The sequence below is a fragment of the Belonocnema kinseyi genome, chromosome 7 (genome assembly GCF_010883055.1).
Source record: "Belonocnema kinseyi isolate 2016_QV_RU_SX_M_011 chromosome 7, B_treatae_v1, whole genome shotgun sequence".
Taxonomy (NCBI): domain Eukaryota; kingdom Metazoa; phylum Arthropoda; class Insecta; order Hymenoptera; family Cynipidae; genus Belonocnema; species Belonocnema kinseyi.
In genome coordinates, this window is record NC_046663.1 from 18,056,704 (window position 1) to 18,076,892 (window position 20,189).

Sequence of the window (20,189 nt, forward strand, 5' to 3'; positions counted from 1 at the left end):
TGAGAATAAATATTTTCTCTTATCAGAAAAAATAAAACTAAATTATTCAGTTATGTATCACACATATCTTTACAGAATTCGTAAAAATTAAGATATGTCTATGCATAATATTCAAGTAATTTTTATATTTTAAATGATTTCTCTACTAAAACAATTGGTTAAATAATTCAATTAATTCAATAATAATAATAATAATTTTCAGAAAAAATTAATTATTTAAACAATTGTCCATAGTTTGAACAATGAGAACTTTTTAAATAACGATAATAAATAACCGAAAAGATACATAAGATAATATACTTTGTTGAAAAAATTTTAAAGACATTTTATTACTCTGTAATGATTTATTTATTTTAACATAAAAGTATTCTTCAAACAATTTAAAAATGATCCAAGCAAATAATAGTATTCTTCAAATTATTTATAAGACTCATGACAGCTATACTTTGCACCTATTTTACCATTTCGACCAGAAAGCAATTCTTTGATTAAATTGAAATTGTTTAAAAAATTAGAATCGAGTTTAAAAAATAATTATAAAGTAAATACTTATTAATTCATAATTATTTTTTCAAACGAAATTTTTTTTTATTGTGATCATTTATCGTAATATTACACGAAACACTCAATTAGCAATAATGAAGAATACTTTCTTGATCACAGATCAAGAAAACAATGCTTTTTCAAGAAGTTAAATCAACAGAAAACACCATGATATTTGAAAAACGCCTTGGTACTAACCGATTTCAATCAAAGATGGAGATAATTTTTTTGGACATTTAAACCAAAAATAGGGGATGAGAAAAAAATAGAAAAAATTTGTTGCAAAACATAAATAAGGTCTTGAGTTAGCCTTCCCTATCCAAATAGTGGATAAGCTTCACACCTTCCGTAGATTTATGTATTTTTTAATTGATCAATGAATTCTTGTTTAATATTAGAATCACGTCTTCAATTTTAAAGAATTTAAATGAGGTCCTGGTAAATTATAGGATCACGTTCCGAACTACAAAGAATTTCAATGAATTCCTGGTAAATATTTGGATCCCGTTTCCAATTTAAAAGAATTTATTGAATTCCTGGTAAATATTAGGATCCCGTTTCCAATTTTTAAGAATTTTAATGAGTTCCTGATAAATATTATGATCTTTTCCTATTTGAAAGAATTTTGAAAAATTCCTGGTAAACATTAGGATTCCGTTTCCAATTTCGAAGAATTTCAATGAATTCCAAGTAATATTAGGATTTCGTTTTTAATTTAAAAGAATTTATTGAATTCCTGGTAAATATTAGGATCCCGTTTCCAATTTTAAATAATTCTAATGAGTTCCTGATAAATATTAGAATCTTTTCCAATTTGAAAGAATTTTGATGAATTCCTGGTAAATATTAGAATACCGTTTCCAATTTCGAAGAATTTCAATGAATTCATGGTAAATATTAGGATTTCGTTTTCAATTCAAAAGTAGTTTAATGAATTCCTGGTAAATATTTGTATCCCGTTTCCAAGTTCTAAAAATTTTAATTAATTCCTGGTAAATACTAGGGAACCCGTTTCCAATTTGAAAGAAAGTCAATGAACTCCTAATAAGTACTAAAACCCTGTTTTCAATTTCAAAGAATTTCAATGAATTCCTGGTTATTATTAGGGAACCCGTTTCCAATTTGAAAGAATGTCAATAAACTCCTAGTAAGTACTAGAACCCTGTTTTCAATTTCAAAGAATTTCAATGAATTCCTGGTAAATATGAGGATCTTTTCCAATTTCTTAAATTTTAGTGAATTCCTGGTAAATGCAGTTGAATCAAAAAGAAGGAATAAAAAAAATATTTTAAAAATTGCTGCATAATATAAATAAATCCCTAATGCTGCCTTCCTTATCCAAATAGCGCATAAGCTCCACACCAGCCGTAGATTCAGATATTCTTTCATTGGCTCCATGTACTCACTTGTCTGTTTAGGTGGTGTGGTGAGTTATACTATTCCGGATTCGCCAATGCCTGAACTCAGCGACAGTTCCTATGATGGAACTAGGCAAAATGGAACTAGGCAAAATGGCATGCTCTCAGATGGCCTAGGTCGTCTGATTGATGGAGAGATCGGTGCCGATAATTACAGGATGGATACCGGATATGGAAGAGGTAATTCTAATGCAGCACTGATGCACAGCTTTCTATTTCCCACATAGATACTTAATTAACCAACTAATCCTTCATCACCAGTCACTTCCAAATGCTCACTGATCCAGTTACCCTCAATGCTTCGACATTATTAGGTCACCAACAATAACTGCCACTTATTCGGTCTTCCTATGAGTTAGTTTAAAATTAGCAATCGCGAGAATTTATTGATGAGCAGTAACTTCGGTAACAAAAACAGTGTCAGATAATTATTTATTAAATGCTAGCAAATTAATGTTTTAACTAATCACTCGCAGACTCTATAACCAGCTTCTACATGTCAAAATGAAACTAATTTTTTTTTATTACTGCTATTATCAGATTTTAGGGGAAACCCTATTTTTAAGACAAAATAAAAACTTCGAATATGTATTTATTTTTTAAGCATTGTTTGTTTGTTGGCAAGGTTAGATAAATCTAATTTTTATAAGATTCTACACAAAATTTAACCAAAATTTTTTAAGATTTATGATGAGTTAAGTCAAAACCATAAAAAACAAGTTGCCATATAGTTGCATGTGCGACCACAAAAGAAATTAAATTCTCAACGAAAAATGAAAAATGTTCCAATTTTAAATGGAAAATAGGCTGATCCAAAAAGGCGAATTTTAAAAAAAAAAGTTTAATCCTGATTCAAAGAAGATTAAGTCATTACTAGGTCTATTTTTAACTAAGAAAGATGGAATATTTATCAAAACAGAAGAATTTGTTACAAAAAATTAATTTTTTTAACACAAAAATACGACGTTTCGAAAAATTTAGTCAATTTTTAATCAAATATTTCACTTTTCAATGAAAAAGATGAATTTTCCTAAGATAGGATTAATTTCCTAAAAATCAATGAATTTTAAAATGAGAAAACGAATTTTTGATGAGTTGCATTTTTAATTCAAAAAAATGAAATAGTGATCGTAACAGAAGAATCTTTTTGCAAAATATTTAAATTTTATAATACGAAAATATTCATTTCCAATGAAACAGTCTATTCTCAACCAAATAATTTGATCTCCAACCAAAGAGATGAATCTTATACAAAAGAAATTAATTTCTTAAAAAAAAGATGAAATTTCAAACCAAAAGAGGAATTTTCTACAGATTACTTGAATTCTCATCAAACAAAAAAATTATATTTTAACCGTTTACATTTTTAACCAAAAAAGGTTACATTTTTATCGAAAAAAAATTTTTCTGCAAAATATTATAATTTCTAACACGCAAATATTAATATTTAGCAAACTACTCAATTTTCTGCCAAATAATTAAATTTTTTTTAAATATATGAATTTTATAATACGAAGAATAATTTCCTGAAAAAAGTTGAATTTTTTAAACAAACAAAATAGAAGAATTTTTAACAATATAGTTGAATTCTCAACCAAAACAGATTAGTTTTTAACCTGTTGTATTTTAAAAGAAAAAATTATATATTTTCATAAAAAGAGAAGAATTTTCTACAAAGTAATTGAATGTTCAACAAAAAAAAATAAGTTCGAAAACTTTGCATTTTTAACTAAAAAAGATAGCATTATCATAAAAAAAATTAATTTTCTGCAAAACGTATTAATTTTTTAACACAAAAATATATCTGCGAAAAAGATTAAATTTTCACCAAAACATTAGAATTATTTTACAAAAATTTAAATTTTCTCAAACAGAAATATGAATTTTCTACCAAGCATTCTATTTTCAACAAAATGATTGAATTTCCTATCAAACGAATTAATTTTCTACCAAAAAAATTCATTCCTTTAAAAAAAATATAATGAAATTTGAAAACGAAAAAGAGGAATTTTGAATTAACACGAAAATCTGAATGTTCAACGAACTAGTCTATTTTCAACCTGATAATTAAATTTTTAACTAAATAGATGAATTTTTTACCAGGAAGATTATTTTCCTAAAAGATATAAATTTTTGAGAAAAAAATGAATTTTCAAGAAATTAGTTGATTTCTCAACCAGAAAGTATTAATTTTCAAACTGTTGCATTTTTTACAGAAAGAATAAGTTTTCATCTCAAAGGAAGAATTTTCTAAAAAATATTTAAATTCACAACCAGAAAAAAACTACTTTCAAACATTTTCATCTTTACTATTAAGATGAAATTTGTTTGAAATGAAATTTATTTTCTACAAAACATCTTTATTTTTCACACGAAAATATGAAATAAAATTTTAGCATTTTTTAACAAACTATTTTAAGTTCATAAGAAAATAGTCGAATTTTCCACCAAATAGCTGAATTTTAATCAAAAAGATCAATTTTTTATCAAAAAGACTCCAACAGTTGAAAATTTTACAAAAAAATTCAATTTTTACTAAAAGAGATGAATTTTTAAAAATATTATAAACTGACTTAAATTATTCTTTAAACTTTGAGAAACTTCAAAATTGTTTTTCTAAATCTTGAAACCTGGCTTTAATTTGATAGATTTTGATTAAGAATTCTTTATTTGTAAAAGAGAAATTAAAGAGATGATTTTTTTTCACTCCTACTTCCTCTACCCAATTTCACTTCATTTCCCCTACCGCACCTACCTCCACTCACTGTATTTTCCCTCTCTTTACCTGCTTACTATCGTCTTATTTTCCATCATCTCCCCACCCCTTATTCCCCATCACTTTACTTACACCCTCTCTCCAGCTTCCACATATTTCTTCTTCCTTTATTTTCCGTCACACTTCCTACTTTCCCTTTCCTCATTTCTTCTAGCTTCCATTACTCTCCCTTAGTTTTCGCTACTTCTCCTCCACTTATATTCTCTAATTAACTCTACATCCCCTCCCCTTATGTCCCCTTACATTCTTATCTCTCATTCCAAATCACTGTCCCACATCCATCAGGCAATTTCCCCTTATTTGGCCTACTGCAACTAGTTCGCCTCCCCTCATTTCCTTTAAAGTTTGCAGCTAAACATCTCCTTATTTCTCATCATTTTACACACAACTCTCCTGATCCCCCCCCCCCCCCCCCCCCGCCTAGATTCTCCCACTTTTTATTTGATCACTTTCCATACTCTTCCTTGTTTCAGTTCCCCTTGCCACCATTAGTTTCCCTCTACGCATATCCCTTTATTTCCTCTACTTCTCTTCTCCTTATTTCTCCTCACTTACCCTAATTTCGTTGGGCAATTTCCCCTTATTTTTCTACTGCCCCTGCATCTCCTTTGCTTATTCTCCATCACTTTTCTCACTCACTCTCTTCTTGTTCCCTATACTTCCCCTCTTCTTATTACCTCTGCTTTTTCTCTTATCGTTTTCAGTCATTTCTCCTACTTTTCCTGGCCTTATTTCCCCTCAACTCCATTATTTTTTCGCTCTTATTTCCCTTTCACTTTCATTTTTAACTTCCCCTCATATCCCCTTATTTCCTTTACTTTTTATCCCATTACTTGTACTATTTTTTCTTGCTTTATTTTCCTTTACTTTTCCTGATTTTCATCTCATCTACTCATTTCCCTTACTTTGTCTCCTTTTATCTCCCCTACTTTGACTTCTCTTATTTTCTCTCACTTTCTCAACTTTCCTTCTTTTACTTCCCCTCTTTTCCCTCTCCCTTATTTCTCGTCCTTTCTCTACTCCCACTTACCTTACTTCTCATCATTTTTCCTAATTCCCCTACCCCTATTTTCCTTCATAACCCCTACTTTCTCTCTTCCACTTTTCTCTACTTTCCCTCCCGCAAAGTGGCCATTTTAATCAATGAAAACAATTCCAGGTCATTTCCCGGTTCTCAAAAGCTTTTCACGGTCAATAAAATTTTTAAAATCGAACAATAAATCTAAAAGTTGTTCCATTCGAAATAATAAAAACTGAACTGCGAATCGAAGAACTCAATGTGAAACTCTTGAATTTTAATCTTTAAAAATTCAAGTTTAAAAGTTGTTTCATTAAACAATTTTTTTTTCAAGTGCTTAATAATTTACACGTATGAAATGAAAGTTAAATAAATAAAAGTATGCCATTTTAAGCAATTTTAAGTTCTAATTCCAGCTCAGAATTGGTTAAATATTGAAAATTCCCTGTTTAAAATCAGATTTTTAATTCTTTTCGATAAATTCACTTGTTAAATTCAGAATTTTAATTCTTTCCGAAAATTCTCCATGTCAGCGAATTGTAAGAATTATACATTTCGTGTGAATCCATTTTTGAATTCATCATTTAAATTTTTTCGGAAATATCTCGTTTAAACCCAAAATAATAATTTCGTTTAAAAAATTCAATTTTCCATGGAGAATTGTTATCCTTCCCGATAAATTCCAGTTCGAACTCAGAATTAGTGGAAAATTAAAACTTCTTTGGTTAAATTTAGAATTTTAATGCTTTACGAAAATATATCGTTTTAACTAAGAATTAGAATTTTTTGTAAAATTTCCTATTCCAGTTCACAATTTTAATTTTTTTTGCAAATATTTCCTTTTAACATAGAATTAAAATTAATCATTTGGAAAAAACTCTGTTCCAGGAAAAATTATAATTGTTTTAAATAAATACCAGCTTCAACTCAGAATTGGTTGAGATTTAAAAAAGAATTACAGTTCTTCGAAAAAATTTCCTGTTCCAAGTCAGAATTATTATTATTCCGGATAAATTCCAATTCCAACTATAAATCTGTAAATGATTGGAAATTCTCGGTTTAAATTACAAGCTAAATTATTTTTATTTTAAATAGTTTAAAATTCCTTGAAATTCTTCGAAATTTTATTCCAAGATCTTGAAACGTCTACATGCTGTTTCAAATTTTTTTTAATTTATACAAATTAATAAAAGTTTTGCACTACTTCGAAGTATCTTTTTAAATTATTCGAATTTTAAATAATCTTTCAAAATAAAAATCATATTTTATTTTCAGTTTAAGACTTTTATAAATTGCAGAGTTCGAGGATTCAGATTTAGTTTCAAAAATATGAATCCGCGTTATCATTGTCAATGCAAAAATTGAATAATCAATAAAGGAACTTAAAAAGTTTTAAAATGATACCATTTCAACCAATTTTTAATTCTGATTCCAGCTCAAAATTGGTTAAATACTGAAAATTCCCTTTTTAAATCCGGATTCTTAATTCTTTTCGATAAATTCACTGATCAAATTCAGAATTTTAAATTTTATCAAAAATTCTCCATATCAACTAATTGTAAGAATTATAATTTTTTTAAGTTCCCTGTTCCAATTCATCATTTAAATTTTTCGAAAATTTCTCGTTTCAAGTTAGAATTAGAATTAAGTATTCAAAAAAATTCTCTGTTCCAGCTCACAATTTATTTAAATTTAATATTTCCCTTTCCCAGGACAAATTATAATTATTTTAAATAAATACCAGTTTCAGCTCAGAATTGGTTAAAATTTGAAAAATTTCCGGCGTCAACTCAGAGTTACAATTCTTCGGAAAAATTTCCGGTTCCAAGTCAGAATTATTAATATTCTCAATAAATCCTAGTTCCCACTATAAATTTGTCAATAATTGAAAATTCTCAGTTCAAATTACAAGCTAAATTATATTTATTTTAAATAGTTTAAAAGTCGTTAAAATTTTTTGAAATTTTATTGGAAGATCTTGAAACATCTACATGTTGTTTTAAATTTTTTTCAATTCATAAATATTATTAGTTTCTCACTACTTCAAAATGTCTTTTTAAGTTATTCGAATTTCTAGTAATATTTTAAAATAAAAAATCATTTTTAATTTTCAGTTGAAAACTTTTATAAATTGTAAAGTTCGAAGATTCAGATTTATTTTCAAAAATATAAGTCCGCGTTATCATTTGCAATGCACTAAATAGAATAATGAATCAAGGAATTTAAAAATGTTCCAGGAAAATTATAATTTTTTTGGATAAATACCAGTTTCAACTCAGAATTGGTTAAAATTTAAAAATGTCCTGCGTCAACTCAGAATTACAATTCTTCGGAAAAATTTCCTATTTCAATTCAGAATTTTGTTCTTTTTCGAAAATTTCCAGTACTAGCTCGAAATTGGTTAAAATTTCAATATTCTCATTTCCAATTAAGAATTATTATCATTCTGGATAAATTCGAGTTCCAACTATAAATTTGTAAATGATTGGAAATATCCTGTTCCAAGATTCAAGATTTTGAAACATCTGCATGTTGCTGCAAATTTTTCAAATTTAAAAATATTATTTAAAGTCTTTAAAAACTTAAAAATATTTGTTAAAGTTATTTGAAATTATAATAATCTTTTAAAATAAAAAATTATTTAAAATTTTCCTAGCGATCTCAAGAAATGTTATTATTCTTAGAAGCCTGTTAAAATTCTTAAAAAGCATCTGAGTTTTTTTTCTAAATCTGCCAAAATGTACATTTTTCTAAGATTAATAGGTGTTCAAGTGTTATTTATATATCAAAATTCCACAATTTTACTTACAAATTAAAATTTTTTTAATAAAACAATAAATTTGTAATTTTTCTTTTTCCCAATTGAAAATTTTCAAATTGCATGGTTTAATAATTTGATTTGAAACGCTTCTAATTTTTAATTGTTTAAGTCTTTAAAACCGCATTTTAAAATTCTATTAATTAAAATAATGTACGCTCAAAAATCTGAAGTGGAAAATTTTTAAACATGAAGATTTTCGAATTACGCATTCTAAACTGAATGAAATCATAATTCAAAAAGATCACAATTTAACTAATTGTTAAAAGAACGGTTGAAATCGAAGTCGGACTGTTTTCTTTTTCTGAAAATTTGTAAAATTCCCGGTCAAAAAATAAATTGCCGGTCATTTCCCGCTTTTTCCCGATCTCATGAAATTCCCGGTCATTTCCCGGTTTTCCCGGTCTCATAATATTCCCGGTCATTGTCCGGTTTTCCCGGTCATTTCCCGGTTTTCCCGGTTTCCTGATCCAGCATCGAGCTTGCTTCCTTTATTTCCCCTAATTTCCTATACCCCCACCCCCTTTTCTCCATCCCTAGTTTCCACTCACTTACCCTAAATTCCACTCTTTAAAAAAAGTAAATTTGAAATTATAGTTATTAATTAATAAGGGCTCTATAGGTAAAGGCTGGGTGGCCTGGATGCGTGATACGTTTTCTGCCAACTTTGTTGAGCTCATTTTCCAGTTCGACGATCTGAGAGTTTTCCATGCTGTGCACATTTATACCAACAATTTTTTTTCAAGGGACGTTCAGGTGAGATATCTTCAATGGGCAAAAAATATCTCTTTTGTAAACTTAATTATTAATTGACGACAAAAATTAATCAATAATTTAATCTGAGCAGGTTTTCTCAAAGGCTGAAGTTTGGTTCAGTGAAAGTGGCGAATTTGAAATAGAGGAAGACCCAATTTCGTATTCTTATATCCCTGATAACATTTTAGAAAACGCTCGAAATGTTTCAATCAATCTACATGAAAAAGTGGGGCAATTCGTCAAGTTTCACCTTTTCTTCGCTGCCAGGTGGATTATGATCAGCGAAGTCACGTTTAAAAGTGAGTGATTTTTCATTTAATTAATATTTTAATAATACTCTTGAAAATAAAAATTTTAGTTATTATAATAATGAGCAGAAATCATTAAATATTTTCAAACAATTAAAATTAAATTATTATAAAATATAAATTCTATAATAATGATTTTAAAGTTAATGCCTTGAAATTTCAAAAAATATTTATTGATTATCTCATTTTTGTATTAATTTCAGACAAAAAAATTAATTTTTAATGTAGTTCAATTTTGAACTGATCAGTTCAATTTTTAAGAATGAAAGATGAATTTTCAACCCAAATTATTTGAATTAAACTAAAAAAAAAAATTTTTCATAACAAAAATTTATTTTCAAACAAAGTAGTTCAATTTTTAATCAAGCAGATGAATTTGAAACTAAAATAATGAATCATCAAAAACAAGAGTGAATCTTTAATAAAGCAGTTCAACTTTCAACCAAGTAGTTGATAATAAAAAAAAATTAGTTTTCCGTCAAAAATCATGATTTTAAACCAGAAATCGGCTTTGAAAAAAGGAAAACTTGAACTTTCAATTAAAAAAATTATTTTTCAGTGGTAAAAAAAGAATTTAATTATTTTTAACAAAAAATGGTTTTCAAAAAATAAATGATCTTTAAAGAACTAGTTAAATTTTCAAACAATTGAATGAAGTTTGAAATAAAATAATAAACTAGTAAAAACAAAAATAAATGTATAACAGAACAGTACAATTTTTAACCACGTATCTGAATTTAAACAAAAAGTTGATTTTTCTTGAAGCAATTATTTTCTACCAGAAATAGTTGAATTTGCAACAAAAAATACGTTTTTAGAGAAAAAAGGTACACTTGAATTTTTAATTAACAAAATCAATTTTCAACCATAAAAAATGAATTGGATTTTGTTTAAATTACAATTTCAAGCAAAAACATAACTTCTTACTATAACCATGAATCTTACAAAAAAAAAATAAAGTTGTCACAAAGTAGTTTAACCAAGTAATAAAATGTTCAATAAAAAATATAAATTTTCGAAAAAATAAGTTATCGAATTTTGACAAAAATGTATTCAAATTATCAACCAGAGAAATAAATTTTTAAGCGAAATGCTGAATTTTTAACCAAAATAGACCAAATTTCTAAACAAAAAACAAAAATTTTGTAACAAAGAGTTGAATTTTTAACTTGGAAAGATCATTGTAATTTTACAATCAAAAATAGAATAGTTAAATTTCCAGTAAAAAAAATAATTTAAAAAACAGTGGACAACAAAATAGTTTACTTTTTAAATAACGAGTTTAATTGTTAACGCAATAGTTTATTTTTCTTACAAAATAGTTTAATTTTCAACCAAAAAGTTAATTTTCAGGATAAAAAAATCAATTTTTAACAAGATATTAGAATTTTTAACTAAAAAAGGTCAATATTTAATCAAAAATGGAATAGTTACATTTTTAGTTTGAAAAAAGTTAATTTTTAGGCAAAAATAAAACAAATTGTCAACAAAAGGTTAAATTGTTAACCAAAGAGATGGATCTTAAAGCAAAAAGAAAATTTTTTAAAAACTTAGTTCAAATTTCTACCAAGAAGTTAAACTTAGAGCAAAGAACATTATTTTCAACAAAATACATACATTTTCAATCCAGAAGATTAATTTTTAGTATTAAAAATCAATGGGCAACCAAAAATTGATGTATGTTTAAAAAAAATTAATTTGCAAGAAGTGAGTTTAAAATTCAACCAAAGATTTGTATTTTCAAGAAAAAAGTTAATTAAAAAAAAACAGAATAATTTTTACAAAAAAACGTATTATTAACGATATAAATAAATTTACAACAAAGTACTTGAATTTTCGACTAAAAGAGATTAATGTTTGACGAAATATTGGAATTTTTAACAAAGAAAGATAAATAATTAACCAAAAATCAGATATTTACATTTAAAGTTTAAAAAAAGGTAATTTTTAAACAAAAATAAAACCAATTGTTGACAAAAAGTTAAATTGTTAACCAAAGAAATGGATCTTGAACCAAAAAGATAAACTTAAAAATACCAGTTTAAATTTCTATCAAGAAGTTAAATTTCTGACCAAAAAAGATTACGTTTCAATTACGCTTTTTAATTTAAAATATAAGTTTACAAACGAAAATGGAATATTTACATTTTCAGACAAAAAAAACAATTGTAAAAAAAAAAATTTTCACAAAATAGTCAAATATTCATCTAACAAGATGAATTTTTAATACAATGAACAATTTGAAAAAAAAATTTGCAAAAAAGTATTCAAAAAGGAACAAAATATTTTATTTTTAAAGAAAAGAGCTGTTTTTTAAGCAAGGGGACTAGTTTTTCACCATAAAAACGAATCATCTTGAAAATACATAAATTTTCAACCAAGTATTTGAATTTTTGAAGGATTTTTTAACCGGAAAGAGGAATTGGTCACCAAGAACCTTAAATATTCTCCCACAAATTCAAAATTTCTATAAAATGCAGAAATTTCAAACCAAATAATTTTATCGTCTTTCAACTGAAGAGAAAATTTTTAAGCCAAACATGTGCGAGTAAAATTTTCAGTTGAAACAATTCGTTTTTAAATAAAAAACGTCATTTTCAACAAAATAAATTAATTTCGAACAAAAAGAAATTTTTGTCAACTAAAATTATCTTTCATCAAATTATGAATCATCAACAGTTTTAAAAATAATTAGTTAAATTCTTATCTGTTTTCAATAGTGCTATTATTAATTTTACAATGTCTAATTCAAAAAGCTTTTGCTTAAAAAATTATCCATTTTAGATTTTTATTTTTAAGCTTACATTTTCAATGTAAACAAATTTGAAATACTGTCATGAAAACTTAAAAAATTAAAAGCGTTTTAAGTTGAAAATTGTTGATAAAAACCCATTTTCTTCAATAAATAAACAAAATAAATAAATTTTTTAATATATCTGTACTGTAAGTATTAAAAATTTGAACAAAAAAATGATTTGAGAAAACGATTTTAAATCAGTTCAAAATTTAAGAATTTTTAGATTTTAATGTTAAAAATTAAACGATTTCAAATTAAAATTCTCAGTCGTTGAAAAAATTTGATCGTCTGAATGAAACATTATAAACTATCTTTGACCTAAAAATGAGTGGATAATAATATTTTTTGTTTGAAGGCTTTCAGTAAATTGAAAATATTGTTTCAGTCCAAAATATTTAATTTTTAACCCATTCAATTTGAAATTTTTAAACTAAGAAAAATATTAATTATTGAATTTTAATTAATATTTGAATTTTCATTTAAGACAAGTCAATTTAAAACAAATATTTAAAATTAAACCATTTTAAGCTGAATTTTCTTAAGTAGAAAGACTGAAATCTTTCAAACTTCCTTAAAATTTTTTAACGTTAGAATTTTAATTGTTCTATTTGAAAAACTTTTACTTTGTAAGAAATTTAAATTAGATCAAAATCCAAATGAAAAATCCTATGTAACGTCCAATAATCAAATTGATACAAACTCGTTTTAAAAACAAGAATCCAACGACCATATTTGGACCACAACGAATAAACACAAAAAATTATATTGTTAAATTTTGTATACAAGCAATACATGTTGAATTTGTTATTTATACATAACAATTTCAAAGACATTTTCTGAAATTTGCAGCATTTTCTCAAAATTGTAGGAAAAATTCAATTAATAAATTGAAAACAACTTCTAGATTCATCAAGATTTTGAAATAAACTTTAGAAGCTTTTCAACAACGTTTAAACTATTTAAAATGAAAATAATGGCATTGCTAATTTAAGAAATTTTCAGTTACCAAAATTTCAATTTTTAATGTTTCCAGCTTAAAATTCCTTAAAATTATATGATTTTGAAAATTTAGAAGTTTATTGATTGATTTTTTTAATTCAGAGCATTGCAAATGATTTTATTCGCAGCTCAGTTTATATTACCTCAAATAGAACATTTTTTTAGCTTTAGTTTTCGGTTTTTTAAATTTTTTGACCGTGAAAAATGTTTAAGAATCGTAAAATAAACAGAACAAGGCCAAAAATTTATTTCTTTAATTTAAAAAACCACCCTGTATTTATTTAAAAAATAAATGCTTGAAATTCTCGTAAGGCCATGTAGCAAGAGGACCAGCTGATCAAGGCAGTCCTTAGATGAATATTTTTTCACTCATATTCAAAAATAAAAGTTTGTTAACGCGGAAAAAATTTTCCAAAAATATTAATAAATATTAAACGAACATTTTTGACAAGGCACAGAGTTGAGGGAAGAAAAAAGTTTATTAATGAAAATAAGAAATATCGACCGACGCATCTAGGCTTTATAGAAGTTTAACTTCTATCTTTCTGTGTCGGTAATCATTCAATCTGTATTACCCGCAGACCCGTAAAAGTTCGAAGTTTTCTACTCACTGCGATAGTGCTGCTCCTAAACAGTTGATGCGAATGTCAAACCAAATTTTTTTATTTGCATTGCATGTGCAAACAATATTTTTTGCATTATTTATGTGTATCGTTCGTGAGCGATTTTTGTTGTTTTGCCTCACTTTGATAAATATGAACCTCATGACTAGCCCATTGACAGCATTTAAAATTGGCCTGCAGGGTTATACAGCACGCTCGGTATTTCTTCAAATTACTGAATAAAAAAAATAACGTTTTTTACAATCCTAATTATTTAGGAACAGAGAGACCTTCCTTCTGGCCTTCTATTTAGCGTGCCAAATTTTCAACACGATATCCTATTTCGTATGGACGTAAGTTTGAAAAGAAAAGTACCAATATAGCTTCCAGTTTTATTTTCTTCAAAAAAATTTTTTTTGAAAATTTTCACTGGAAAAAATCAGAGACATGCACTTTATTGCCTCCTCCTTCATTTCCTAAACTTTTAGAACGATACCTCTTTTAGATTAGACGTAAGTTGGGAAAGAAAAATTGAGGTCCATTTTTGGTCACGTGACCTTCTCGCTACATGGTCTTAAATGCTCTACAAATACATTTGCTCACCATAAATTTTTGACTATTTGAGAACTCTACACATCAGAATATTTCCTCAAATTATTTTTATACTAGTCTGAAATAGTTTTAACTCATTATTTATTGTTAGATTGGCAATTTATTTTCTGCTTCAGCGAATCTCATCCAGAATGCAACGGAAGAGTCTCTCCCCGAAAGTAATAACGGAGACATCCGGGAAAACCAGGATGTGGACCTCAACTTACAAACAAGTAGGTAACTAAGTACTTATGTTTGCTCACAAGCCAGTTTTCATACAAATAGACAAAGTTACTGAGTACTTCCTACTGAGAATAACTAGACGGAAGTACGTTCCGGAGGAACATCAACTTTTTCAGCGTTTCGGCTGAGAAGACTCTTAGCAAATTTCCCACAGATCCTGTAGCCGCGTCCTCGCCTCGGTGATATTTGCTTTTATTCTCGAAAATTAGGCAGAAACGTGAATCTCATCAGAGTATGACTTGAAATTAGTTTTGCTATGAGAGTAACTTTATTAAGAAAATTATAAGAGACATCATTCTTTACCCAGGAAATGAGATTAAAAGTCACCCTAGTTCTGCCTCGAATGCCTTATCTTGTAATTCGACTAGTAAGTTTTGCATAACTTAAACAATAAGGTGAATTGAGTGGCTGGTTCAAGTCAGCGAACAAAACGTGATAAGTCTCTTTTTCAGGCAATTTGAGATACTGATTGAGTGAAACTATTTGGATTTTCAAATAGAAACAAATTCAAATTTAGTTTGTTAATCCAAGTAGGAAGTTTTAGAAGATCGAAACAAAATCTAGCAGCATCACAAACGGCGCAGTGCTTTTTCGGTGAAATTCTATTTAGAAATCCAAACAGAAACCAGTTGGTTTTGAAAGAATGTTAGTTGTAAACTACATCATTTCAACATTTCAAACTACAATACTTTAAAATGTTGCTTATCAAACTGCAGCACTTCAAGATCTAACACTTGACACTGACGTAAATTAAAATTCAGCGTTTCACACTGCAACACTTTTAGCTGTCATTCTTTAAACTACATCCAATCAAAGTGGAGAATTATGAATTGCAACGATTCAAACTGAAGTACTGCAAAATTTTTAGATGTAGCACTTAAAAGTGCTGCAATTTAAACTGCAACACTTTAAACTTCCGCAATTTAAACTTCCACACAATAAACTACTACACTTCAAATGGCTGCATTTTTAACTACATCATTTCAAACAGCATCACTTTCAACTGGTTCATTTTAGGCTGTAACACTTCAAACTACAGTACTTTCAACTGTAACACTAAAATTTCTTTAGCTGTGGTACTTTTTATTTTAGAAACTTTAACTGACACACTTTAAACTGCCTCACGTCAAACGGAAGAATTTTTAACTACAGCATTTCAAACAGCAGTACTCTAAACTGCTGCATTTTAGACTGTAACACTTTAAGCTGCAGCACTTTAAACTTCCGCAATTCAAAATTCAGTACTTAAAACTACAGAACATTAAAGTTCAATACTGAAACATTTTTATTGACGTAATAAAAACTGCAACAACTTAAGGTGCAGAAACTTAAATTGTGATAGTTTAAACTTCCGTATTTTGAAAAGCAGCTTTGTTAACAGCAACATTTTAACATACAGCACTTCAAAATATAGCACTTATAACCTAAACATTTTCAACTGGTGCACTTTGAACTACAAGATTTTAAAACGTAGATCTTCAAACTGCAGCATTTTGAACTACAGCACTTTAAGGTTCCGCACTTCAAACTACAATATTTAAATCTGCAGCAATTTGAACCATAAAACTTCCACTTTTGCCCTTCAAACTGCTGCATTTTCAACTGTCGGCAGTTCAAACTACAGCATCTTAAACTACAGCATTTCAAACTATCGGATTTGAAGAAGCTGCAGCTTAAACTGCAGTATTTTAAGATATAGCAATTAAAACCACAGCTCTTTAAGCTGAAGAACTTCCAACTGCATGACTCCAAACTAAAGTACTTTCAACTGTAACACTGAATTTTTTTAGCTGTAGCACTTTTTATTTCAGCAAGTTGAACCATCATAACTACCAGAATTCAAATGGAAGAATTTTTAACTACATCATTTGAAACTGCAGCACTTTAAACTTCAGCTCTTAAAAATTCAGTACTTTCAATTTCAGCTGTTTAAAGCTCAATACTGCAACAGTTTTAGAGACGTACTTAAAACTGCCAAAATTAAAATCGAAGAAACCTCAAACTCGAGGAGTTCAAACTAAATTACATTAAACTGTAACACTGATCAATTTTAAACGGCAGCACTTAATATTTTAGCATTTTAACTATCACACTTTAAACTAGCAAAACTCAAATAACAACATTTTAAACAACAGTATTCCAAACAGCAGCGCTTTGAACTACATCATTTTAGGTTGTAACACTTCGAACTGCGGCACTTTAAGCTGCAACATTTTGAAATGCAACATTTTAATGATTCACTGTGAACTACATCATTTCAAACCGCAGCGCGTCCAACTGCAGCATATTAAACTTCCGCTCTTCAAAATTCAGTACTTCAAAGTAGAGCATTTTTCACTACATTATAGAAACATTTTCAACTGAAGTGCATTAAACTGCAGCTTTTTAAAATGCAGAATTTTAAACTTCAACACTGAATTCTCCGTAATTTAAACAGCAGCACTTTAAACATGCTCCTGCATCATTTCAAATTACAGAATTTCAAACTGCAACAATTTAAACTGCTTTATTTTAAAATACAGTATTTTAAACCACAGCGCTACAAATTGCATCACTTTGAGCTGCAAAATTTCAAACTACAACACTTCAACTTCAGTACTGCAAAGTTTTAAACTGTAGCAATCCAAATTCCAGAAATTTCAACTGTAACATTTTAAACTGTCGCACTAGAAGGTACAGAATTTTAAACTGCAGCATTTCAAATAGCTGTATCTTAAACTACAGCACGTTAAGCTGCAGCACTTATAACTGTAGCACTTCAAACATCTGCACTTCGAACTGGAGAACTAAAAAATCCAGTAGTTTCTAGTACAGCAATTTAAATTGTAGTATTTAAACCGCAGCATTTTTAACCCGAGCAATTAGACTACAGCTATTTAAAGTGCAGCAATTTAAACTGCAATGCTTTAAACTTCCGCAATTCAAATTACAGTATTTTGAACTGAAGCATTTTAAACTGCAGCATTTCGACTTGCTGTAATTTAAAGTACAGCATTTCAAACTGCAATATCTTAAACTGCTTACCTTAATCCACATAATATCAACTTCAACACCTAAAACAGCAAGACATTAGGCTGTACCACTTAAAGCTGCTTCAATTTAAGCTGATGCCTTTTAAACTTCTACACTTCAAACTGCAGCACTTAAAAATAAAGCACTTTAATCAGCAGAACTTAAAACTTTGGCACTTCGGACTGCAGCACTTTAAACTAAAGCATTTTAATCTGCAGACCTTACAATCACAGCACATTAAAATGTAGCATGCGAAACTCCTGAACTATAAGTAAAATTACTTTAAACTGCGTTAATTCAAACTGCGGCATTTTCAACTCCTAAACTTTAAAATGCAGCAATTTAAATTACAACCGTTTTCACTACCACATTTCAAACTTGAAAAGATTGAAACTGCATCACTTCAATCTGTAGCACTCTAAATGACAGTGCATCGAAGTAGAGTGTTTTAAACTGCAGTAGTTCAAAGTAGAATACTTTGAAGTGGAACACTGCAAATCTGAATAACAAGCAGCAACACATTAAAATTTAAAAAGGACTTTAAATTGTAGAATTTTAAACTACAGCACCTTAAACTGCAGAACATCAAACGACATGACTTTATACTGCAGCACTTTAATCTAAAGCATGACAAACTGCAACACTTTAAACTATATCACCTTAAACCACGGTACTTCAAACAGGAGCACTTCAACCTACAGCGTTTATTACAGTAGAATTTCGAAATACAGCATTTTAAAACAATCAGCGTATACTGTATCACTTCAAACTGCAACATTTTAAAATCCAGCATTTTCAACCATAGCTTTTCAAACTTTAACACTTCAAAATGCTGATCTTTAGGGCTGAGTACTTCAGGTTGCAACAATTCTAAGTGCAACACTTTAAACTGGCGTCCCTTCAACTTGCAGCATTCCAACAGCAACAAACCAAACTACAGCACGTCAAACTGCAGTACTGCAAACTACTGAACTTGAGATTTCAGAACTTCAAATAGCAGCACTTTAAACTGCTGCAATGATTTATTTTAGCTTATACATATATTAAAGGTCATTTCAAGGTCAACTTTTTTAAACAAGAAAACACCCCTTTTTTACATCGTAAATGGATAGAGGGCGAAATTTCCTATTCAAATATGCATTAAGGTCATAGGTTTCATTTGACCTTGAAGGTCACTTTAAGGTCATTAAAACTTAAACAAGGTCCGAGCTCCTTTAAAAGCAGCAGCGTTTGAAAGAAAATTATATAGATAGAACTTATTTGTTTCAATAAGGCACATTTAATGGTAACGTTGAATTTAACCTTGACGATAACCTTAAAAGTCGTTTAAAGGTCAGATTTTCTTTAGTGCAAACCCTTCTATTTAATATTTGAAATCGATACAACGGGAAATGTTACGTTCAAATATAAATGAAGGTCATAGATTCAATTTGAACTTAAAGGTCATTAAAAACTATGGTCATTTCGGGCATTAAAACTCAAACAAAGTCCGAAAATCTCTAAGATTAGCAGCTTTTCATGAGATTTTACATCAATGGAAATCATTTGTTTTAACAATGCCAATATCAAAAAGGTGGATTTGCAGTGCAAAAAAAATTCGACCTTGAAATGACCTTTAACGTCATCGTCAAAATGAAATTAAAGGAAAAAGTTGAATGCGCATTATTGAAACAAATAACTTCCATTGATATGCAATTCTTTAAAAGCTGCTGATCTCAGAGGCGTTTGAACGTTGTTTAATTTTTAATAGCCTTAGAATGACCTTTAAGGTCAAATTGCACCTATGGCCTTAATGCATATTGAACGTAAAATCTCCCATTTTATTAATTTCCAATGTCAAAACTGGGGGTTTCCATTTCAAAAAAACATTGACCTTGAAATGACCTCAAAATTCATAATAAAGGTCAAATTAAAGGTAACCGTTGAATTTATCGTTAAAAATTAATTTCAGAAAGGCCTGGTCCTAAATAAAAAATATTTTACCTGAGGGAATATTGGGGGGTCCGTAACTTTCTGGACACCCTGTATATAAATATTTTGCAGAGCTTTATCATTAAAGTTACGAGTTGGCAAAACAATCACATTTTGTAACATGCATTCCCGGTTTTAGCGGCAAGTATAAATAAAAGAATATAAAATTCAGCAAAAACTGTCAGAGATAACGCGTTTCCGTGAACCACTTTCCATTTTAATATCAGCACTCTGACCTGCGAATAAATTCGGAAATAAAAAAATTACCTTTTCTGCGTATCCCTTCCTCTTAGCATTTGAGCTACCTCCGTTAAGGTTTTTAATTTTTATTATATAA

The 20,189-nt window shown here is 28.3% G+C and overlaps 1 protein-coding gene across 1 annotated transcript in view; it reads left to right on the forward strand.

The window, feature by feature from the left end:
- The window catches only part of LOC117176940 (epithelial discoidin domain-containing receptor 1-like), a 231,581-nt gene that overhangs the window by 180,601 nt on the left and 30,791 nt on the right, over positions 1–20,189 (forward strand). Inside the window, exons 5-8 of the mRNA XM_033367344.1 lie at positions 1,962–2,141; positions 9,196–9,329; positions 9,421–9,628; positions 14,764–14,859. Of these exons, the coding sequence (XP_033223235.1) occupies positions 1,962–2,141; positions 9,196–9,329; positions 9,421–9,628; positions 14,764–14,859 (618 nt within the window). The remainder of the gene's footprint in view (positions 1–1,961; positions 2,142–9,195; positions 9,330–9,420; positions 9,629–14,763; positions 14,860–20,189) is intronic.